This window comes from Rhinatrema bivittatum, chromosome 1 (genome assembly GCF_901001135.1).
Source record: "Rhinatrema bivittatum chromosome 1, aRhiBiv1.1, whole genome shotgun sequence".
NCBI classification, from domain to species: domain Eukaryota; kingdom Metazoa; phylum Chordata; class Amphibia; order Gymnophiona; family Rhinatrematidae; genus Rhinatrema; species Rhinatrema bivittatum.
This window is the reverse complement of record NC_042615.1, coordinates 461,331,637-461,357,116: the sequence shown is the minus strand read 5'-3', so window position 1 is coordinate 461,357,116 and position 25,480 is coordinate 461,331,637. Positions and strand designations below refer to the sequence as shown.

General features: G+C 42.1%; 1 protein-coding gene across 4 annotated transcripts in view; it reads left to right on the top strand.

Moving 5' to 3' along the window:
• The window catches only part of TTC39B (tetratricopeptide repeat domain 39B), a 284,247-nt gene that overhangs the window by 143,812 nt on the left and 114,955 nt on the right, over positions 1–25,480 (top strand). For all 4 annotated transcript variants that reach the window (XM_029605819.1, XM_029605828.1, XM_029605809.1 and 1 more), the window contains 2 exons: positions 16,200–16,331; positions 17,892–17,968. In XM_029605819.1, coding sequence (XP_029461679.1) covers positions 16,200–16,331; positions 17,892–17,968 — 209 coding nt within the window. The remainder of the gene's footprint in view (positions 1–16,199; positions 16,332–17,891; positions 17,969–25,480) is intronic.

Genomic DNA, 25,480 nt, shown 5'->3' with positions numbered 1-25,480 from the left:
AATGCAGATTTATCTTATGTATCTTCATTTTGGATATCATGAAAACCTGGCCTGTTTGTGGCTCTCAAGGACCAGAGTAGGCCACCCCTGCCATAGATAATCCACCCAACTTTTTGTTTCTTTTGATAGGAATAGGTTGAGCATCACTGTTGCCAAGCAGATATTTTCTAATTGGCTAGCAGACTGCATCTCCTTCTGTTATATCCAGGCAGGATTGCATCTTGGGGACTATGTCAAGTTTCACTCTGTTAGAGCCATGGCAGCATCAGTGGCCCACTTGCGAGCAGTTCCCATGTGGCTGCTACACCATACAGCGCTGCGACATGGTGTTCTCTCCACAAATTCACATTGCATTATTGTTTGGATAGGGATGGCTGATGTGACAGCAGGTTTGGCCAATCTGTCCTTTGGAATTTGTTTGAAATGTAGAACCCAACTCTGTTCCTGCCTAGGGCCTGTTTTAGTTCAGGCTGCCCACCCCCCATTACCAACAAAACTGGTTGTTGTGCCCATTGGCTCCTGGTTGGTGTTTTGTTGGTCCCCTTTTGTGTTGGGGAGGAAACCTGTAACTTGGGATTCACCCATGTGTGAGGTCTGCCATCCTGCTTGTCCTCGGAGAAAGCAGAGTTGCTTACCTGTAACAGGTGTTCTCCGAGAACAGCAGGATGTCATTCCTTATAAAACCCACCCACCATCCTGCGAAGTTAGGTTTCCACTACGTGGATGTCGTCTCTTTTTTATTATTTTCTTCTCTTGAATTCTATATTATACGACTGAAAGGGACCACACTTGGATGCGTGGTATATTGCATGCTTGAGCATGCTCACTGAGGCTCGGTCAAAGTTATAGAAGCTTTGACATAAGTTTTCCGTACCAGGCTCTATCAGATGATGTTGCCCATTTGTGAAAACTGACATCCTGCTGTCCTCGGAGAACACCTGTTACAGGTAAGCAACTCTGCTTGCTGATGGCAGTCGATACAGTGGAAAATTAAAAAAATCGGAGGTCAGTTCTTCCATTAGGGAGCCATCTTAGGGAAATTAAGAAATCTTAGGTACAGGGAGGAAATGACGTCAAATGTGATATTGGGAGAGATGTTTAAAAATATGTACTGATTGAATATATTAAATATCCAGGATTGGAGGTGAGGAGTATTTCCTGTGACTGATTGAAGGTATTTCTTGGATTTCTTACCTGCGGTCATCTCTCTGCAACAGTTCCGTTTTATTCTTTGAAGAGTGAAACTGGACTTCCGGGGGTAGAATTAACTCTGCCCCGACGGTATTCAGAACAGCCAATTACCAGCCGCTACGTCACCAGAAGGGGCCGATAAGGTGATATAAAAGCCCTACTCTAAGTGGATTCATTCGAGGTGAGGAGTATTTCCTGTGACTGATTGAAGGTATTTCTTGGATTTCTTACCTGCGGTCATCTCTCTGCAACAGTTCCGTTTTATTCTTTGAACGAGTGAAACTGGACTTCCGGGGGTAGAATTAACTCTGCCCCGACGGTATTCAGAACAGCCAATTACCAGCCGCTACGTCACCAGAAGGGGCCGATAAGGTGATATAAAAGCCCTACTCTAAGTGGATTCATTCGAGGTGAGGAGTATTTCCTGTGACTGATTGAAGGTATTTCTTGGATTTCTTACCTGCGGTCATCTCTCTGCAACAGTTCCGTTTTATTCTTTGAACGAGTGAAACTGGACTTCCGGGGGTAGAATTAACTCTGCCCCGACGGTATTCAGAACAGCCAATTACCAGCCGCTACGTCACCAGAAGGGGCCGATAAGGTGATATAAAAGCCCTACTCTAAGTGGATTCATTCGAGGTGAGGAGTATTTCCTGTGACTGATTGAAGGTATTTCTTGGATTTCTTACCTGCGGTCATCTCTCTGCAACAGTTCCGTTTTATTCTTTGAACGAGTGAAACTGGACTTCCGGGGGTAGAATTAACTCTGCCCCGACGGTATTCAGAACAGCCAATTACCAGCCGCTACGTCACCAGAAGGGGCCGATAAGGTGATATAAAAGCCCTACTCTAAGTGGATTCATTCGAGGTGAGGAGTATTTCCTGTGACTGATTGAAGGTATTTCTTGGATTTCTTACCTGCGGTCATCTCTCTGCAACAGTTCCGTTTTATTCTTTGAACGAGTGAAACTGGACTTCCGGGGGTAGAATTAACTCTGCCCCGACGGTATTCAGAACAGCCAATTACCAGCCGCTACGTCACCAGAAGGGGCCGATAAGGTGATATAAAAGCCCTACTCTAAGTGGATTCATTCGAGGTGAGGAGTATTTCCTGTGACTGATTGAAGGTATTTCTTGGATTTCTTACCTGCGGTCATCTCTCTGCAACAGTTCCGTTTTATTCTTTGAACGAGTGAAACTGGACTTCCGGGGGTAGAATTAACTCTGCCCCGACGGTATTCAGAACAGCCAATTACCAGACGCTACGTCACCAGAAGGGGCCGAATAGGAATTATAAATTAGTTTCCTAACGGCGCGTAGCTGCCGACGGCGCGCTGCCAAAGCCGCGCGCCTAAGGGGCGCGCGGCTCTGACCGGCTCCGACCGGAGACGCCCGGATATGCAAATAAACAGCAAACTGCAAATAATAAACATTTTTTTGTTGTCATCTGGGAATTAATAGCAGTATTAGCCCCTGTTATCTGCTGACGTTATCCGGAAGAAGAAGCACTAAAGGGGTGGACCGTGATTTTTTTGTATGGAGAAGACCTTGTTCGGAAAGGAATACAATTAAAGTGTAAGTCTGTTCTTTTTATTATTTCCTCTTAACCTCCATTAAGACATTGAATTAAAAAAAAAATAGGCAGTAAAGAACGGGGAATCCTATATACTTCGATGCCTCACACTAAACGGAAAGCCCGTATCCGGGAGGCAATGACGTCGTCTCCCGTTCAGGCTCAAATTCAATCCCAGATTTCCAACTTTTTTACGCCTGCAACAGTTATAAACCCGGAGGACAGGGCCATTGGAGAGACAGACATAGAGCGAAAGTCAGTCTCACCGGCCGAAGATATCTCATTAAGCCCCGGGGCTCCTACTACGCCTACTCCACCAATACCACCAAAAGGAAATGATGGATCCTTGGCTTCAGAACCAAGTGACATTATTGACCTGGGAGTGGAGTTAAAAGACATTGATGCTAAAAAGGGTGGTGAGACGGATAATCTTGAAACGGATGTGATTATATCGTCCTCTGTTACTGAAGTTACTAATGATGTTATATGGTCAGCAATTAAATCTTTAGAAAAAGCGATAATAAAGTTAACTAAAACACATACTGATACTCAGCAAAGAGTTATAGCGATGGAAAAATTAGTTACGGTTAATAATGAAAAATTAGATAAACAAGAAGAAAGGTTATTACATGTGGAAAAAATTCAAAAAAATTTAGTTAAATCTGAAATCTTGAATGAAAAAAGATTTGAATATATGGAAAACAACTTAAGATACTCAAACTTGAGATTATTGAATTTTCCCTTTCTAAAAGCTATAGCTCCTAAAGAAATGCTAAAGGAATATTTGATGCAGATTTTAAAGATTCCCGAACAGGCAATCCCTGCTTTTGGGAAAATATATTATATTCCCAGTAAAACTTTAAAAAGGGATAAACAATTAGAACAATCTATGAATCTGTCAGAGATCATAGAAATGTCATTGGAGTCAGAGATAACAGAGAGAGAAACTTTATTTGTCTCATGCCTATTTCCACCAGAAAGGGATACAATATTACGTTTATTTTTGCGTAATAGGGATCAGAAATTTCATGGCCAGAAAATCTGGGTATACCCCGATTTATCAAGACTTACACAATTACGTCGAAGAGAATTTCTCGCCTTAAAAAGCGAATGTATGTTGAGAGGGGTAAAATATTATCTTCGATACCCTTGCAAATGCGAAATATGGCATGAAGACAAAAAATTTCTTTTTTATGAAGTCGCAGCGTTAAAAGTATTCCTAGACTCACACCCGGTAAAAGGCAACAATGAGTGAGTATAAATATGTAGAACTGTTGCTTTAGTTTCTTAGATGAGTGTGAAAACTCTATTTTCCTTTGAAAATTTCGCTCATAACTAATTCAATGTCTTATTATTTCCTTTAAAGAAAATGTTTACCTTATACTGATTGTAAAAGAAATTATGTTTAAGAATACAATTTCTTAATGAGATATTATGATAATGTTTCAGTATAATATTTTCTGTATATATACACTCAGTTTAAAAACTTATAAATAAAGATTAAAAAAAAAAAAAATATCCAGGATTAAATATCAGTATATTAAAAATCCCAGATAATTCTATGCCATCGACTCCCAAGATCTATTTGCTCTGTGGGAACATGATAGCATCCATCAGGGTAGCAGTGGTAGATGGACAATTGTCCTTAGATAGTTTTGATCTTACTGTTTTCACTATAGGAATTTTCTGTTTTAGGTAAAAAAAAAATAAATTATGGTTATTTCCTGATCTTTTTGAAAAAATAACAAATTCAGTGCAAGCTTTTTCTGCAGATGTGCCAAGAGGTCTTGGCCCTTGGCATGGAATTATTTCTTTGATATCTATGCAGATGTTAAGTATTTTATAATTTGTATTTTTCATCCTAAACAATTAAGAGCATTCTTAATTCTAGATCTACTTCTGTTGTTTTAGAAGAGAAAGCAACCCTCCTGCATGAGTATTGCTGTAGTGGGAGGATGTAAAGTAATGCATGGCTTTTGTTTGATATGACTGCTACATTTGGGCCCCTTTTTCTGTTTTTCTTTTTTCTTTTTATGTGTTTAGAAACATGGCAACAGAAAAAGACCATATGGCTATCTAGGTTGCCCATCCACTCAACTGTTCAGTGCTGCAATTCCTCCTAATCCCTCAAGAGATCCCCCTGTGTTTGTCCCTGCTTTCTTGAATTCAGATACTGTTCTTGTCTCCACCTCCACTGGGAGGCTGTTTTATACATTCATTGCCCTCTCTATAAAGAAATGCCTCATTCGATTACTCAGAGCCTCTTCCACACACAGCAGGAAGCTGAGTGGGAAATGCCTCTTCCTTTACAAGGCATATGGACAAACATTCATAGGCATGGCGCTGGTCCGTGAATGGGGATCTGGGTCAGGAGGGGGATGGGCAACTTGTGAGTGTGGGGACAGTGGCATACCAAGGGCAGAGGGCCAGACTCCCAGACACCAGGCTGTAGGGGCACCCAGGGGCCTTTATTTGCAAGCTAAATTGATAACCAGTGGCTACTGGGTGATCCCATCCTGCCCGACAGCTAAACTCCAGGAGGCCTATGGCTGCCGGGGATTCCATCCTACCTGGCAATAGAAGTGGAGGAGGCTTGTGGCTCCCGGGGGATCCCATCCCGGTCTGGTAGCCAAACTACAGGATATTCTCAGCCATCAGGGGATCCCATCCTGTCTGGTGGCAGAAGTGAAGGAGGCCCCAGCAGCCGGGGGATTGTCAGGTTTGGCGGCCTAAGTGGAGAAGGTCCGGAGGATCACATCCCAACTAGGAGAGGTGTGTGTGTGTGTCTTTCTGTCTGTGTGTCTGAGAGGGAGCCAGCAAGTGTATACATGAGAGAGAGGAAGCTTGTTTGTGTATGCCTGAGAAGAGAGTCTGTGTGTGTGTATATTCTTGAGAAAGCGGGAGGCCAGTGTGTGTGGTGAGAGAGCCAGCATGTGTGTGTGTGTGTGTGTGTGTGTGTGTGTGTGTGCGTGCTTCAGCCAGCATATACGTGTGCATGCCTGAGCAAGAGGGAGCCATTGTGTATGTGTATACGTGCTTGAAAAACAGGGAGCCCGTGTGTGTGTGCCTGAGAAAGAGGAAGGAAGCCAACATGTATTTTGTGTCTGTGAGCATGTGTGAATTTTGAAAGAACATTTGTATGTGTCTGTGTGAGCATGAGGATGAACGTGTGTGTGTGTGTGTGTGTGTGTGTATATATGAGAGAAGAAAATTTGTGCACTTCCCTTCCACTAATCCACAACCATCGCATGGTGACTGGAAGTAAAAAAAATTCACAAGTATGGAGAGTGTTTTTGTTAATTGGGTGTTTGATGTGTATGATTTTGAAATATTTTATTGGTGTTTGATTACAAAAATTTGAGTTTTTAATTATTGGATGTTCTGTTCATCAGCTATTTTAAAATATTAATTCTTTTTATTAGTATTGTTTTAATATTATGATTGATTATATTTTTTTATTTTATTGTTTGATGTTTTCTGAGGAATGGTGAACTACATACAGATTCTGACTTATTATGGTTTCCAGTTCCATTTTTGACTGCACTCTTCCATTTATACTTCATAGTCACTTTATTCTGTATTTGGTGAGGGTCTGTCTGTGTTCTGCATGTGTGACCAAGGTAGGGGTTCTCTGGAAGCTTGTAGTTTCTGTGCAGTGATCTATAATAGCCTGGCTTATTCTGTTTTCAAAATAAGTGTATTGATTTTGAGGGCCTGGGTTAATATTTGTAGTGTTGCCATTTCATAGGTAGGGTTATTATTTGAATGTGTTTCATAATACAGGTATAACTTTGTGCAACTTAGTTTGTGTGCATTATTGTAGATCCTGGGAGTATGTTAGGTGCTGTATTTCTGTTTCCATTTTCCCAGTTTTGCACTGCATGCAGAGTGGCTTTTTTGGTTTTCCATTCGAGTTTCTGTCTCCATATTTATAATTTGTGGTTTTTCTGTATTTGGTGAAGGTCAGTTCTGGGTGTGTGACCAAGGTGAGGTATTTTACTAGCATGTAGGCATTTGTATCAATCTTATTTGTTGTGTTTCTCAGTAGGATATGCATTAGTGGTAAATTACTGTCTTTTCATAAGGAAGGCTATTGTGCCTGGGAGTAAAGGGAGTTTGTTTTGCTTTTACCGAGATGTCATCAGAACCACAATATCTTTTTTGTATGACGAGTTGTACAGGCTAATGCCCTAGATCTGCTCTGCACTCATTGCTGGGGGTTGAGGGGATTCCTGTGGATGCAGAGTGCATATTTACATTTAACCCCGTGATGGTCACATGTTCAGTGTGTCATGCATGTGAGAGCCATCTGTCAGGTGTGTCCCAGCCAAAAAAAGGGTTGAGAACCACTGCCCTAGACTATAGTCTTCAGGGTTTTGTTTTGTAATTAAAATCACTTAGTTTGCATGGCCCTGTGTATATTGAGAAGAAGCTAGACCCTATTGATTGAGACAGAGTTAATGGAAGCTACCAGAGTGAATGTTCATTAGGGAGTTAGTAAGGTTGGTGAAATGTCCAACGTTGAACTGTACAAGTTAGAGGCTGCTTCTTTATTGTTGCTGCCCCAGAATCTGCTAGTAATATATCTCCTATTTCTCTGGCATCCAGAAGAGATTTCAGGAGGGAAGCCAGGTTATGGGAAAAAATGGTCTTGAAAATGCCTTCTGCATTTTCATGTGTATGTTGGATTATCGATGCAATTCAGTTTCTCTTGGGTGAGTTTTGGAATTTTTCCCACCATATGTAGGTAAGTCTGTCAAAGGGCGGCCTTAAATATGCTTTATATTGAGCAGGCTTCTGAGCTTTCTACTATGTCATAGGATCTCAGCAAGGCACTAGCCTAGTAGTTAGAAGCTTTTTCAGGCCTCTGTACTCTTGTTAGCATAATATCTCACAAATGTTTGTTCATGGTCATTTAGCAGATGAGGTCTGGCACAAACCATGTTGCCTTTCACACGTTCTTCAAAATTTTGTTTTAGTAAATTGTTTCTGTGCATGTTTCTAGTCACTGACTAAAAATGTTTATCAGTCTGTAAAGGCAATCTGTAGATATTCTTTGGACAGAAGTAATCTGCAGCCTTCCATCTGGAGGGCTGTAAAGCCCAATAGTTTATTCAGGTTTTCTCTTGACATCAAAAATTCTGTAATGACTATAGCCAAGAACTTTATTTCTCTTGGTCAATGAATTGTGCCCTTTCGCCTACGAGGACCTGGCTTAGTGGGGCATGTCAGAGCTCATTGTGCTGCAGCTCTGACTGCATCCCATTTGAAGCGGCAAAGTTGGATTTTTGCCACATATTCACATCACATTCCTCTTTGGGCAGCGGTTCCTGATGTGAACTTGTATGTCTTAAGGAGCTTCATTGAAGTTTAGAACCCAACTACTTTCCTTCATAGAGCACGTTATTGATTAGACTTCCACAAAAAAATAAATAGGGGAAAACAGATAATGAGGTTGACCTGTCGCCACCCAAAACAGTAGTGGCTTTGGCATTGTTTAGTGTTTTCCTTTTGCTTGTCCCCACATGTGAAAACTTCCATCCTGCTTGACCCAAGAGAAAGAGAAGTTACTTACCTGTAACAGTGGTTCTCCAATGGACAACAGGTTATCAGTCTTGATGAAACCCTCCCGTCTCCCCTGGGAGTTGATTTCCCCAAGCCACAGTTTTATCATGGACTAAGGGGCCCTGCCTGGGAGGCAAGGAGGTGACTAAGGGGCTGCAGGTGCTCAGTAGAGCTTGCTGAAAGCTTCTAGAATCTTTGAAGTTCCATGCCGGGCTCCATCGAATGATGTAACCCACATGTATGACTGCTATCCTGCTATCCATCGGAGAGCCACTGTTGAAGGTAAGAAACTTCACTTTCCGGTTAATCAGGGTCCAAAATTCACTGGGATAAATCTGAAAAAGTGCCACTTAGAATTCACTGTAACTGATCTTTAGGCCAATTTACTATAACATTTTTCCCCCCATTTCTTTGTTTGTGAGGGGGAAAAGGCTTAGTTAACCCCCCTCTTCCCCCCCCCCTTTTTTTTTAACTTTCCTTTTCAACAGAAAGATGATGGTAGTATTTAGAAGTCAAGAAAGAAAAATTACCCTGGAAGACTCAAAAGATTTGAAAAACAATTATATATGTAGGACCTTATGCATTATACAGTGAGGTTACCTTAAGCCAGGCTGTTCAACACAGGTCCAAATATATGTTTTTATATTTTTTTAAATGTTTTATCCCAATACATTTAAAACAAAAAAGTCAAGGACCAAACTTACCATTATGGTGACGCTGGATAAATCTCAAAGGACCTAAAGAAATCCGTTGGCTACTTAGACGAAAACTCTGAAACTCAAAGGCAAAAAACACTTAGCTGTATGTTGCTGTTGGAAATCCAACATGGTGCCGTGTTTCGTCAATAATTGCTTCAAAAGTTTTGAAGTGTGTGGAAGGACCTTAACCAGTAACTAAATGTAATTGGCATATGAGACTAAGTAAAGAACTCACTATTGACCCCCTGAAGCAGATGTCAACAAAACATGGCACCATGTCGGGGTTCTGACAGCAACATACAGCTAAGTGTTTTTTTTCCTTTGAGTGACTGAGTTTCATCTAAGTAGCCAATGGATTTCTTTGGGTCCTTTGAGATTTATGCAGCGTCACCATATTGATAATTTTAATCCTTTATTTTTTTTTTGTTTTAAATGCATTGGGATTAAACATTTCAAAAAACATATTACATTTGGACCCGTGTTGTGCAGCCGGGATTAAGATAACCATGCTGCGTTATTTATAAGGTCCTACATAAATAGTTGTTTTTCAAATCTTTTGAGTCTTCCAGGGTAATTTTTCTTTCTTTATTTTTGGTGTTACTCCCAGAGTATAGGGTTTTTTGGGCTTTTCCTTTGTGACTTTCTAAGTATGTAGATATTGCCATCCAAAACCCATAGGCCTGGTGATTATTATATAATCTAGAAAATTAACACTGCCTCTATCCTTTATTAATTTAAGCTTCTTCAGAGATATATGTGGAAGGTTAGGTTTCCAGTCAAAATTGGATAATACATCAATTATTTTTTCTGTTTTGAAATCATGAGAATACTGAAGGTAGCATACCTGGAATATAATTAATCTGAGGGCTAATAACCATTTTTATGGAGTCTAACCTGCCCCACTAAGACAATTAAAGAGAAGATCAGCTTACTAGTATCCTTGTCCATACTAATGATCTTATCCATATCCTATGCAATATTATCTTTCAGATTTTTTCTAAATGATTATACTTTGTGATGGTATGGATAAGATTCTGATTCTGATGTATAATATAGATAAGATCTTTAGTTTGGTCAAGGATACACTAGTTCAGAAAATCCCCAAATTAGTGGGGCAGCCAGTAATATGATCAATGATACCGTCCTCTCTGACAGGAGTGTTATGACTCTGCACTTACCAACGCGGCACAGAGCCGCCGACGTTCTTCACAGCAGGAGCTGCAGTCACCTGTTTCCTCTCTTCTCCACGTCAGGGAGCTGCGGACTTCGGGACTTCAATGCAGCTGGAGCCGCCGCCGATGTCGTCATCACTTCGCGGCCTGGAGGCCGCAGTCCCCGGGCTTTCCTGGCGGCTGGAGCCGCCCACGGTGCCTCCAGCAGCGGCAGGAGCCGCTGCTGACATCGGAGCCTGTGCAGAGGCCCGGCTTCTCCCTGCATTGCTCCTGCAGCATGACTGCTGGCCATGGTTCTGCATAACTTCCTGCTTCCTGTCTCCTAGGGCGCGGGCAGCATCTCTTTCACTGATTTAAAGGGCCAGCCTCCTGGCCCCACCTGGACTCCTCCCAGGGCATCTCCTGATCTTCAGCCCTATATTAGGGCCCAGCTTCCAGTCCTTAGTGGCCTTCGCAAGGAGTTAGTTCGTCTCAAGGACTTCTCGTCTTCACTCCTGCTGGTATTTCCTGTTCTTCGTGGGATCCTTCATTGTTCTTCATGTTCCTGGTCTCTTCTGGATTATCCCTTGTCTTCCTGGTGTCTCGTGGTCTTCCTGATGTTCCTTCCTGATGCCTCGTCTCCACTTCTGCTTCCTGGACCCTTGGTTCCTCATCGCTACCTTCTCAGGTGTGTCACGTCATGTCTCGTCACCTCGTGGCATGGGCCTGCCTTCTCGTTTTGCAGCACTAGTCTCCGGAGGGTCATCTTCACTTGAAGCCAAGTCTCGTCTTGGTCCCATGTTTCATGCCTAAAGCCAAGTCTCGTCTTGGTCCCTTGCCCTGGAAATCATCTCAGCCCTTGGATGTTCTGGTGGCTGCTCCATTCATGCCTAAGACTCTGACTGAACCTGTGCCATTGCAGCGTGGTCCGCGACCAGCCATGGGCGGCTGTGTAGGGCGCGTCTTGGTACAGGCTTCTACTGAATCTTCGCCATGTTCCGGCTTCAATTACTACGTATTCACCTGGAGTCCACTTCGCTCTCAAGCGTGGTCCATGACCAGCCCATGGGGTCTGCCCGTGTTGGTGGGCTGTGTAGGGCGCGCTGCATGGCAGCCTCAAACCAGTACTTGTTCCTAAACCTTGATCCTGAGTCTTCGTGCTCAAGCTTCTCATCTGAGTCTTCACATCCCAAGCTTCTCGTCTGAGTCTGCACGCCCCAAGTCTCCTGTCTCAGTCTTCATGTTCCAGAGCCTTCGTCTGCCCTTCCCAGTGGCAGGTCCGAAAGGGCTTGGAGTGTCGGAGGACCACTCAGAGACCAACCAAGGCTGATTGGTCTCACTGAGGTATGCAGGTCGGCAGGGGCCTGGGCTTGGTCTCAACCCAGACACGGATTTTTCTCACCAGCCTCGGTGTTTCCCCGGAGCTCCTCTCTGGTTTCACCGAGGTCCAAGGGCACACATCTCCTATTCTCGCGCAGCAGCTGCTCATGGCATCTCTTGCTACATCTAGCCAAAGCCTGAGTGCGCATAACAGATCGTGAAGGCCTCCGAAGGCCATCTTCTGTAACAGTTTGCGAAGGCCTCTGAGCTTTCCCATGCTCAAGGTCTCCATCGCACATAACAAGGAGTTTTGGCATTTCAGTGCTGAGATGGAGGAGCAAGTGCCTGGAACGCCCAACAGGGACAGAGATTTCAGGCAGCCACAGATCAGCTTCAACTGCACTGACAGAAAAGCCTTCTATCCCTCATTTGGAGTACTACATAAAGTTTTGAAGATGCAACATCAATAGGATATTAACCCTATAGCGAGTCCAGACTGCAGCTACTAAAATGGTCAAAAGGTTTTCTTCATAAAGCATAAGAGAACAGATTTAAAAATGTAAACATATAACCTGGAGGAAAAGAAGGAAAGGGTAGGTATGATACAAACATGTAAAATACCTCCAAAGAATAAATGCACAGGAGGCTCTGGAATGAGGGATCATGGGAGTAATCTAAGGAAATATTTATTTACAGAAAGGGTAGTATATGCATGTAACAGCCTCCCTCTGCAGGGAGCCTAGGAAAAGCACAGAGGACATTTGAGGTAGGAGGAAAGTACAGGCTTCTTACACGTACATATATTAATTTTTATTTGTGTAACTCTTTGAAAACTCACCCCTGAGAATCTAATAACCATTTTTGAGGAATGTGCAGATTGGATGGCCTGTAAGGTCTTTATGTGCCATTATGTTTCTATGTAAGGATAAAGTGAGGATGGAGACTGAGGTGGGTATAGCTTATTGAGATCAGCAGGTGTCACCCCAAAGATTTTGGTTGAGGGCAATCATCCAGTTAAATGTCTAAAGAAATAAGCAAATCACCTAGACAAAATCCTAAGTTATCAGGCAAATCAGCCATTTAAAAGGACTATTTGGAATATCCTCAAACCTTTCAAGGTTTACCGCTGTAGGGTGCAGAGCTACCTGTTGAGTTTGAGGCATTGTGGACCCTTGGTTGCAATGGAGATGACTCCGCCCATGGGGAGGAGCCCCGTGGGGAACCACTGCGATAGGCTGACACAGTTAGCAGACACAGAATGGATAGAGTCTTTATTGTACTGCTGTAAATAGATGGTAAAGCTGGAAGGTAAGGCACTGATCCATGAGGTGCCAATATGCTCAACAGGCTCAGAAGTATAGTCTCTCCCAGATGTTCACGATAGGCAGGAGCCCGCAGTGCGGGTAACGCCGCGGCTGGTGGGTGGAGTTGGAGCGCCGGATCGTAGAGGTACTCACAGAGTGACGGCGTCTTCCTGATGGTAGAATGGTGGGACCGAAGGTCCGTGGTGCAGGATATGAAGAAGATAGGCCCTCGAGGAGCGAGTACCCAATGGTCTAATATCCTGGAAATGAATAAGAGAAAAGACCCCTGAGGAGGGATTGTCTAGTTTAGTGAGGACCCCGAAGGGAAGTTGGAAGCGAGAGACCCCTGAGGAGTGGGTGTCTAGAACATCTGCTGGAGTGAGGCCCTTAGCGAAAGGAGGCGTCTAAGATAGCAGCTTAGAGCAGGCAGAGTAGCGAAGCGAAGTCTTTGCTAACTCAAATTGGTAGCGGAGGCTAGTTATACCCGGAGGTACTGACGTCATGTGGTGGGGCCGCCCCCGAGGTTCCCGCCATGACGTGTATCTGAGCATCAGAGATGTGCGCGCTCGTGCCCTAGGAGGCCACGGGAGTGAGCATGGCGGATGGGGATGCCCATGCTGGTCTGAAAATGTCGAGGCCCGTGGCACTTGGCACCGGAGACAGCCATCTTGCCCAAAGAGAGGGAAAGGGGAGAAAAAGAGATAAGGCAGAGCGGTCGCAGCCGTCTGCGACTAATGGACGCAACACTATCCAATCATGAGTACAACATGACCTAGCATTGTTGCATTTTGGTACGTTGCAAGTCAGAACTCACAAAAATTGTGAAGTGTCTGATTAGATCTGCAGGTTACCCCAGCTGGCTGAAAGCCAGAACAGCCGAATTGGCAGGGAGCCTCAGTTGCTCCAGGGCAAAGACCAAACCTGGGGGTTGGGACATACTACTTAGGCCTTTAGAGATCAGGTATTTTATGATTGAACAATGTGTTTGTATGCACAGTATAAATAAATTTGCAACCTTATGTTTTCCTACTATCTCGGAGTGTGCTATTTAGTTTATGTGACGGGGTGGATGCAAATAGAGATTGAGGTGCAAATGCTCATGTTAAGTGGTGGCTTCTCTAATTGTCTTGGTGAGATAGGTTGGTCTTCATAAAAAAGGTTATTAATCCCTTAGATTCTCAGAGGTGAATTTTCAGAGAGTTACACACATAAAAATTAACATATATGCATGTAAGAAGTCTGCACTTGTGTAATCAGTATTTTATAAAAGTTGAAAGTACACATGTGCTTTACATTTCACAGGCACATATATGCATGCAAAAAAGGGGTAGTCTAAGGCATTTTGGGGCAAGGCCAAAAGTTGTCTTGCTGTTTTAAAAGACATGTATATTTGCCAATTTACTTGTGTAATTTTACACCTGCTAACTATCTGGCATAATTGATATTAGATTTGTTTATTGTGTATTATTGGCTGGTGGGAAGTCTGGATAAACTAGGGGGAGTTTAGGCTGAAGGACCAGAAGGTTCTTGATCTGGAGAAGGACTGGGTGAACTGGTACAGTAATTGGTAAACTATTAATTTCAATTACACATGCATGTTTTAAAATATGTTGACTTGCATGCACAAATTGGGTTTTATGCAAGTAAGTCGTACTTTATTTTTGCATGTAAAATATACATATGTATTTTAAAATAGGAAAAGTACGTGCATTCAATACATTGAATACTCACTTTCAGTGCATTGCATGTAATCGCTCTTAAGCATACATATGTTTGTATGTTCTGGGATAAAGATACATGCATTTTATAATACGCACGTATATGATGTGCGTGGGTTATAAAATTCTATTGTAGATCTACATGTGGCCATATATGCTCCTATATGCTGCCATGTATAGTTGTTTGAAAGTTACGCCCTCTGTATTGTAGGGTTACTCTGCAAAGACTTTATGATAAATATACCTGTAAAAGGTTTATCTCTGATCGGTGAAGTGGCAGAGAGGCAGTATAAAGGCAAGCCATGGTATAGGTCATTTATTTATAAAAATATTTATAACCCACCTATATTACCACAAGTACACTAGATCAGTATTATAATACTGATTTTTGCTTAATATTGAATGTATTCTTTGCAAGACAATGTATTAGAAAATCCCAAGATATACAGAAATATACCAAAAATTAGAGCCTGCATTCCATCGCAGCCCCATTATTTTCATATCACACTAACTAGAGTTGTAGGATTCACCAAAGCTGATGAAATTCTAGAACGTATGCTAAAAGTCAAAAAAGTATGTCAGAGATCAACATGAAGTTTCATTCCTGCCTTCTGGTCTCAATTTACAAGAAATCACATGACTTACATTAATTTCAGCTCATTATCATATATGAAATAAGATTATAATGCCAACCAATTAGGGAATTGTTATGCAAACAAACTCATTGGTATGTACATTAGAGGTACGATTTATTTAATCTATTATGTCAACAGTGTTCTCTGAGACTGCTTCTGTATTGCCTTGCTGGTAATCCCACACACTCCTGGAATATCCCATACTTTATGTAAATAAAGATCTTTCTTTAAACTGCTGGTATTTAAGTATTTATTTTACAGCCTACAGCAGTATGTTACCTATAGCATTCACCTGCCTTTTCATACAACAGATTGATTAGTTATTATCCAATTTTGTCTGGAAATCTAAACCTCCTCCATTTTATTTCTTAAATTAGTAAAAGATAAAGAGATTAAGTTTCTGGATTTCTATAGTTATCACCAAACCTTTACAAACCAAATGCATGTGGCTTTTGAACAGAGGTAAGTTAAGATGTCTTGGGTAGTTTCTACCGGAATGTGATTACTGTTTATATTTCTCATTTATTTCTGCAAATGCTATCTTTTGTATGTTCTTATATTATATTTTTGTCCCCAGTCTTATACGCTACCCATTTGTACTGAAACTTCATTTCTTCCCCTTTTGCCAGTATTTGTGAAATGCAAAGGCTATAAAATATATTTGCCACACAGTTAGTAATGGGCAGCTTATGAATTTTCCAGTCCTCAGACTGGTCAGCATTTGCAAAATTACCAGAAACACTTTCTGTATGTAAAATGCAGTTTTACCAGGGTCATGCAAATTTAAACATCATTGTACAGGAGTTCAGAAAGTGTGGGAACGTGGTGTGTGATCAACTTTTAAATGAAAGTCAGTAGTCCACCTTTTGGTCCAACTCTTGAAGGATATTGGCCTTTGCGCGACAATCACACTATTTTATGTTATTCTCATGTTAACAGTAAGATTTAAGATTTACTTTTAAACAGCAAGCACTATCCCCCTAATTGCTCAGTTTGAGTATGAATAATATTGACATCTTTTTTTCCTATCCCCATCCCCTGCAGGGCTAAAGACAGTATGTATCACGCTCTTGGCTACAGCACTATTTTAGTTATGCAGGCCACCATGACCTTTGAGCAACAGGACATCCAAATGGGAATCAGCACAATGAAAGAAGCATTGCAGACCTGTCAGAGGTATGACTGAATAATTCAAACATTTGGCTGGCTATGAGCATCAGTCGCCTTTGGTGCAGTGTTTACATCTGGGGCAGGCTTGATGATTATGTACGAAAGGATTAGTTGATATTTTCTGTCTAGATATATACAGAAGGTCGTAAAGTAACTAAAATCCCCATGCTTTTGAGTACTGTACAGAAAAAATATTTTTCTGTTAAATTGTTTTGTTAGACTAGCTGTAGTTACAATGAAACAGAAAACTAGTTGTGTTTTTGTTTTTAAATTTTATTAAGTCTTATGAAACCTTGCAGGTCTCAGTGAATGTATAAATTGTTTGTAGTGTGTACTGACTGTACACAGTGGTATCTAAGATAGCATTTATTATGGTATGTCCCTGCCCTAAAGTAATTAGGAGGAATAGGGATGACTGGGTTACTGGGATTTCAGTGTGGGACTGTAGCTGGAAGATTTTGATTTAATTTATAGGGTTATTAAGGGGCAATTGAATGATTCTTTTTTCATTCTTTGATTTTATTATTTTTTTGTATTTTGATTTTGTACTTGCATTATTTATTGCATTTTTTTATATTACTGTTTTATTTGTATTTGATACTGTGTATGCATATTTTATTGTACTTTTATGTGTTGTAAACTGCTTTGGGTCTAATATTGAGGAAGGCAATATATAAATGTAATAGATAAATCTTACAGTGAATTCTAGAAGAAGCTTCATTTCCCTTTGGAAGAAAAATGAAAGGAAGGCATTTGGATGCTGATGAATCTTTCTTGTTCTAAAAACAAAATGCAGATACCCAAAAACCCGTCAAGCTTTCCACAGCTCCTTCATGGTTGGTTTGTTGACAGCTTGCACGAGAATGAAATACAGGGCAGGGGATGCCCTGGTGAAATGTAGGGTGACTTCCAGCTGTGGGCCTTTCTACTGGCAGTGGGTTTAAACAAGGAAGCTTTAAAAAAATGTAATAAATAAACCCACAAACTTTATTTTCTTTTTTATAAAGTAAGGTCATTATAACACTTTGGAAGAGAAAGGGTTGCTCCTTTCCCTCCTCTGCCCCAACTCCACTGTGAATGATGGGCTGGGAATATGCCTGGAAACGTTAGGTGACTTTGTTGAGGGAGGCAGGATTCACACCTGAATAAACCAGTTCTGGTGTTCATTCTACCCACTAACCTATTCTGGCAAGAAAGTTTGTAAATTGAAATGTGAAAAGAGATGCATGCTAACATTCAATTTCCTGAAACACCTTGTCCTGAAGCTGTCATTCTCACACCAGGTATACAAGCCTTGTTTTTATTTATTTTTCTCTTTTTCACTTGGGAGAATGATGGTGCCTGTTTTCGTATTCCCTCCTGTATACTACTGTAAACCGACTTGATATGCTTGCATGAGAAGTTGGTATATAAAAATTATTAAATAAATAAATAAAAAAATAAAGATAGATTTCCAACAACTGAAACACAATTGCAGTAGCTCTTTAGCAAACCCTACAGAGAAATGCTCCCAATTAAATTCTCTCCTCCTGTGTGTTTTCTTACTCCCATGCTGTGCCACTGCAGATTCAGAAAAAAGAACTCCATGGTCGATTCTCTCTCCAGTCTTGTTTCTAAGCAGATGGGGGAACAGTTCTCCGAAGGTAAGAGATTCGTAGCATTAGAGGAAAGATAAACCTTAAAAAAAAATTTTGGTTGATATGTTAAGCAGAACCTGTATACAAGCTTGATTAACGCAGGACCTTGAATGGTATCCTGTGGTTATAAATAGCATTAAATGGTTTGCATGAAGATTTGTGGAGTCGGAGAAACATTTAATTGAGCAGCAATAAGTGATAGATTGGCTGAAGTGTGACTGAAGCTCTCCCAACCCTAGCAGCCCCCACTGCTTTCTCCCGGCCACTGTTCTGTCTAACTTCCTCTGGTGGCTGCTTTCCTTCAGACCTGGGACTGCTTCTACTTCTGTCTGTCCCAGCCTAGCAGCTGCTCCTCTTTCCAGTCTTCAGCTTCTCTAGTTGGAATTTTAGGCGCCAAAAGAATTTTTCCAATCCTGAAGATATGACCTTGGTTCCCTCAGCCCTAAAAAATTCAAATTTATCAAAACATGGAAATCGTCCATGGTCTACTCTAAGAACATAAGAAATTGCCATGCTGGGTCAGACCAAGGGTCCATCAAGCCCAGCATCCTGTTTCCAACAGAGGCCAAACCAGACCACAAGAACCTGGCAAGTACCCAAACACCAAGAAGATCCCATGCTAGTGATGCAATTAATAGCAGTGGCTATTACCTAAGTAAACTTGATTAACAGCAGTTAATGGACTTCTCCTCTAAGAACTTATCCAAACCTTTTTTGAATCAGCTACACTAACTGCACATCCTCTGGCAACAAATTCCAGAGCTTAATTGTGCATTGAGTGAAAAAGAATTTTCTCCGATTAGTCTTAAATGTGCTACTTGCTAACTTCATGGAGTGTCCCCTGGTCCTTCTATTATCCGAAAATGTAAATAACTGATTCACATCTACTTGTTCAAGGCCTCTCATGATCTTAAAAACCTCTCATATCCCCCCTCAGCCGTCTCTTCTCCAATCTAAACAGCGCTAACCTCTTCAGCCTTTCCTCATAGGGGAGCTGTTCCATTCCCTTTATCATTTTGGTTGCCCTTCTCTGTACTTCCTCCATCGCAAGAGGTAAAGCAAGGTGACAAAACATCTTTCAGATACATCAGAGAAAGGAGAAAAGTCCAAAGTGGTATAGTGAAATTGAAAGGTGAAAAGGATCAATGTGTGAAGAGAGACGAAGAAATGGCAGAAATATTAAACGAATACTTCAGTTCAATGTTCACTAAAGAGGACCCTGGAGAAGGACCGTCGCTAGTTAACAAGAAACTGAAGGGGAGTGGAGTAGATGTAATTCCATTTACAGAAGAAAATGTATGGGAAGAGCTAGGAAAACTAAAAGTGGACAAAGCCATGGGGCCTGATGAGGTTCATCCCAGGATACTGAGGGAGCTCAGAGATGTGCTGGCGGGTCCGCTGCGTGACCTGTTCAATAGATCCCTAGAAATGGGAGTGGTGCCGAATGATTGGCGAAGAGCGATGGTGGTCCTGCTTCACAAGAGTGGGAGCAGAGAGAAGTCTGGAAACTACAGGCCAGTTAGCCTCACCTCAGTGGTGGGAAAAGTAATGGAGTCACTGCTAAAAGAAAGAATAGTGAACTATCTACAGTCAGATGAATTGCTGGACCAAAGGCAGCATGGATTCACCAGGGGAAGGGCCTGTCAGACAAATCTGATTGACTTTTTTGATTGGGTGACTAGGTAATTAGATCGAGGAAGAGCGCTCGATGTCATCTACTTGGATTTCAGCAAAGCTTTTGATACAGTCCCGCACAGGAGGCTTGTGAATAAAATTAGAACCTTAGGAGCAAGTGCCAAGGTGGTGGCCTGGATTGCAAACTGGTTGGCGGACAGAAGACAATGTGTGATGGTAAATGGAACTTACTCTGAAGAGAGAGCAGTGTTAAGTGGAGTGCTGCAAGGATCTGTGTTGGGACCGGTCCTGTTCAATATCTTTGTGAGTGACATTGCGGACGGGACAGAAGGTAAGATTTGTCTTTTTGCAGATGATACTAAGATCTGCAACAGAGTGCACACGCCAGAAGGAGTGGAGAGAATGAGACGGGATTTAAGAAAGCTGGAAGAGTGGTCAAAGATATGGCAGCTGAGATTCAGTGCCAAGAAGTGCAGAGTCATGCATATGGGGTGTGGAAATCTGAAAGAACTGTATTTGATGGGGGGGGGGGGGGGGGGGGGGGGGGTGAAGGGCTGATGTGCTCGGAGCAGGAGAGAGACCTTGGGGTGATTGTTTCGCTGAATTTAGATCGTTAGACACTATGTGACAAGGCGATAGCTAAAGCCAGAAGAATGCTGGGTTGCATAGAGAGAGGAATATCTAGTAAGAAAAAGGAAGTGATGATCCCCTTGTACAGGGCCTTGGTGAGGCCTCACCTGGAGTACTGTGTTCAGTTCTGGAGACCGTATCTCCAAAGGGACAGAGACAGGATGGAGGCAGTCCAGAGAAGGGCAACCAAAAAGGTGGATGGTCTTCATAAAATGACTTATGAGGAGAGATTGAAGAACCTAAATATGTATACCCTGGAGGAGAGGAGGAGCAGGGGTGATATGATACAGACTTTCAGATACTTGAAAGGTTTTAATGATACATGGTCAACAACAAACCTTTTCCATTGGAAAAAAATCAGTAGAACTAGGGGTCACGATTTGAAACTCCAGAGAGGAAGACTCAGAACCAATGTCAGGAAGTATTTCTTCATGGAGAGGATGGTGGATGTCTGGAATGCCCTTCTGGAGGAAGTGGTGAAGACTAAAACTGTGAAGGATTTCAAAGGGGCATGGGATAAACACTGTGGATCCATAAAGGCTAGAGGATGGAAATGAAGAGAAGAGCCATGGGGATGGCTTGCTGGAATGGAGGCTACTACCTGGTGATTACTACCTTTACTCAATAAGCCTTTGTACGGTTATGCAACTCCAACATTGCTCTCTGCTTCAGCAGCAAGGGGAAATGTGGAAAAGAGGATTTGCATTCAGACAACAACCAACAAGGACTGAACTTCACATTCTGGGTAAACAAATAATTGTGGGGATAACTTGCTTATTACTGCGATTACTGCCCTAAACCAATTAAGCCTGATTCATCACTTTGAATGCATATACAGCATTGCTCTCTGCTTCAACGGCAGGGGGGAAATGTGGAAAAGAGGATTTACATTCAGACAACATCCAAAAAGGCATTGATCTGTGCAGTCTGGGTAAACAAGGATCGGGGTAACTTGCTTGATGCGGCGGTTACTACCCTTAACCATTAAGCCTTATGCTCACCTTTGATGCAACTCCAACATTACTCTCTGCATCAATGGCAGGAAATGTGAATCAAACAGTTACCAACAAGGGCCCTGAACTTGGTGGCTGGTGAAACAGATAAGTATGGGAAAATAAGTGTGGGAGCTTGCTGGGCAGATTGAATGGGCCGATTGGTCTTTTTCTGCCGTCATTTCTATGTTTCTATGTTTTTTGAGATGCGGTGACCAGAATTGTACACAATATTCAAGATGCAGTCTCACCATGGAGCGATACAGAGGCATTATGACATTTTTCAGTTTTATTAACCATTCCCTTCCTAATAATTCCTAACATTGTTTGCTTTTTTGACTGCTGCAGCACACTGAGCCGCCGATTTCAAAGTATTATCCACTATGATAATAGAGTGGAGGAATAGCCTAGTGGTTAGAGCAGTGGGCTATGAACCAGGAGACTGTTGCGTCCGTCGGTCGCAGACGGCTGCGACTGCTCTACCTCACCTCTTTTTTACCTTTCTCCTCCTCCATGGGTAAGATGGCTGCCTCTGGTGCAGAGTGCCGAAACCCTCAGCATCTTCAACTTTAGCATGGGCGTCCCCGTCTGCCATGCTCCTTCTCGTGGCCTCCTAGGGCGCGCGCACGCACGCTGCCTACACTTATCTAAACATCATGGTGGGAACCTCGGGGGCGTCCCCTCCGCATGACGTCAATACCTCCGGGTATTTAAGCTTCCGCTCTGCTCCTAATGAACGAGTTAGCAAGGACTTCGGTTTAGCTACTCTGACCGCTTCTAAGCTGCACGCTTAGATTCCTCGCTACCCTCCGGGGATATCTCGCTCCTGAAGAAGCTCTGGGCACCTGCTCCTCGGGGGCCTCTTGCTTCCAACTACCCTTCGGGGTTTCTACCACTAACTCAGACAACTGCTCCTCGGGGGTCTCTTATCTTTTCAGGATTCTGCGCTTCCAGGTACTCGCTCCTCGAGGGAATTACCAGCTCAGAGTATCCTGCACCATGGACCTCGGGTCCCACCTTCATCTCCTACCAGGAGGATTCCTGCACTACTCTTCAGTGAGTACCTTAATGATCCAGCTCTCCATTTCCACCCACCAGGTTCAGCTTATCCCGCTCTGCAGAACACTACCAACCTTGAACATCCGGGTGAGACTTCTACATCTGAGACTGAGCGTATTGGCACCTTGCTGGACTTCAGTGCCATTTCCTTCTGCACAATTACCATCTATCTACAGCAGTACAATAAAGCTTTTCATCTCCAGTGTCTGCTCTCTGAGTCTAGCCTATGGGGCCCCTCCCCGTGGGAGGAGTCATCGCCACTGCGACTAAGAGTCCACATCAGGCCACAAACCCAACAGAGACCAGGGTTTGAATCCTGCTGTCACTCCTTGTGACCTTGGGCAAGTCACTTTACCCTCCATTGCTTCAGGTACAAACTTAGATTGTAAGCCCTCTGGGGATAGGAAAATACCTACAGTACCTGAATGTAATCCACTTTGAAGCGCTGCAAAAAGTGCAAAAAGCGGAATATAAATCTAAAATAAAAAAATAAATGATGCCTAGATCTTATTCCTGGGTGGTAGTTCCTAAGGTGGAACCTGACATCGTGTAACTACAGCAAGGGTTATTTTTCCCTATATGCAACACCTTGCACTTGTCCACATTAAATTTCATCTGCCATTTGGATGCCCAATCTTCCAGGCTTGCAAGGTCTTCCTGTAATGTATCACAATCCGCTTGTGATTTAACTACTCTGAATAATTTTGTATCATCTGCAAATCTGATAACCTCACTCGTCGTATTCCTTTCCCGATCATTTATAAATATATTGAAAACCACCAGTCGAAGTACAGATCCCTGAGGCACTCCACTGTTTACCCTTTTCCACTGAGAAAATTGACCATTTAATCCTACTCTCTGTTTCCTGATTTTTTTTTTATTTAAAATTTTTTATATTATCCAATATAATGGAAAGCTTACAAACACTATGGTAAATAGAGATGAGAACAGCAATACAAACATATAGGCAAATACAAAACGTTAGTTTTGCCTCCTTAGTAGAAAATACATAACAGTTCCAGTGCAATAACTTTTCCTCAGGTTAACATATATCAAGATATAGAATTGCCATGTCCCACTCTTCCCTAGTAATCCCCCCGCACCCCCCTCCCCTTGCCATCTCTCAGACTCTCCTCATACTATCAGTTACGCTGTTCCATCAGGGCTAGGTATTGAATCAGTGGTGTCCACATCCTATAAAATTTGCGTAAGGTGTCTTGTCTATGGGCCGTTAATTTCTCCATGTAATGTATTTGCCTTAATTTGCCATAGAGCTGCGTGAGTGTGGGTGGGTTTGTACATTTCCACTGGGCAGTGATCACCAATCTGGCAGCAGAAGTAAGATAATAAAACATATTTTGTTTTTCATCATCTAAATCTGAATAAGGGAGTCCAAGTAACCAGTACTCCGCTTGTAAGGGAACCTGAACTCCCCACACTTTATCCACTAATCCTTGACAAGCACTCCAAAACCCCTTCAGCTTGGGACATTGCCACCACATATGCCAATAGGTACCTCTCTGGGAACACTGTCGCCAGCAATTAGGTGAGTGGTCTGGTCACCATTTGGCCACTCTCACAGGGGTGTTTCCTGATTTTTAACCAGTTTGTAATCCACGAAAGGACATCGCCTCCTATCCCATGACATTTTAGTTTTCTTAGAAGCCTCTCATGAGAGACTTTGTGATACGCCTTCTGAATATCCAAATACACTACATCTACTGGTTCACTTTTATCCACATGTTTATTAACCCCTTCAAAAAAATGAAGCAGATTTGTTAGGCAAGACTTCCCTTGGGTAAATCCATGTTGATTGTGTTCCATTAAACCATGTCTTTCTATATGCTCTACGATTTTGATCTTTAGAATAGTTTCCACTATTTTTCCCGGCACCGAAGTCAGGCTCACTGGTCTATAGTTTCCTGGATTGCCCCTGAAGCCCTTTTTAAATACTGGGGTTACATTGACCACTCTCCAATCTTCGGGTACAATGGATGATTTTAATAATAGGTTACAAATTTTAACTAATAGATCAGAAATTTCATTTTTGAGTTCCTTCAGTACCCTAGGATGCATACCATCCGGTCTACGTGATTTGCTACTCTTTAGTTTGTCAATCTGGCCTACTACATCTTCCAGGTTCACAGTGATTTTGTTCAGTTCATCTGACTCATCACCCTTGAAAATCATCTCCGGAACTGGTATCTTCCCAACATCCTCATTAGTAAACCTGGAAGCAAAGAATTCATTTAGTCTTTCTGCAATGGCCTTATCTTCCCTAAGAACCCCTTTAACCCCTCCGTCATCTAACGGTCCAACCGACTCCCTCACAGGTTTCTTGCTTCGGATATATTTTTAAAAGTTTTTTTATTATGAGTTTTTGCTTCTACGGCCAACTTCATTTCAAACTTTCTCTTCGCCTGTCTTATCAATGTTTACACTTAACTTGACAATGCTTATGCTTTATCCTATTTTCTTCAGATGGATCCTTCTTCCAATTTTTGAAGGATTTTTTTTTTGGCTAAAATAGCCTCTTTGACCTCACCTTTTAACCATGACGGTATTCGTTTTGCCTTCCTTCCACCTTTCTTAATGCATGGAATACATCTGGACTGTGCGTCTAGGATTGTATTTTTAAACAATGTCCATGCCTGTTGAACACTTTTAACCTTTGCAGCTGCACCTTTTAGTTTTTTTCTAACAATTTTCCTCAATTTATCAAAGTTTCCCTTTTGAAAATTTAGTGTTAGAGCTGTCGATTTACTTATTTTCCCCCTTCCAGTTATTAGTTTAAATTTGATCATGTTATGATCACTATTGCCAAGTGGCCCCACCACTGTTAGCTCTCTCACCAAATCTTGCGTTCCACTAAGAATTAAATCTAAAATAGCTCCCTCTCTTGTTGGTTCATGAACCAATTGCTCCATGAAGCAGTCATTTATTACATCCAGGAACTTTATGTCTCTAGCAAGTCCTGATGTTACATTTACCCAGTCAATATTGGGGTAATTGAAATCTAAATCACCCAAAAATGTGGAACCCAAATAACAAATGAATTGTTAGCCTAAGAAGGTGTCAGCAAGCCTTGACGTTATGTGTCACTCTCAAGCAGACACTAACCGGTCTTATCTATCATTCACCTTCATCATAACTTTAATGCAAAAAAGTATTTTTTCTTTTTCAAAAATTAATTAAAAATGTC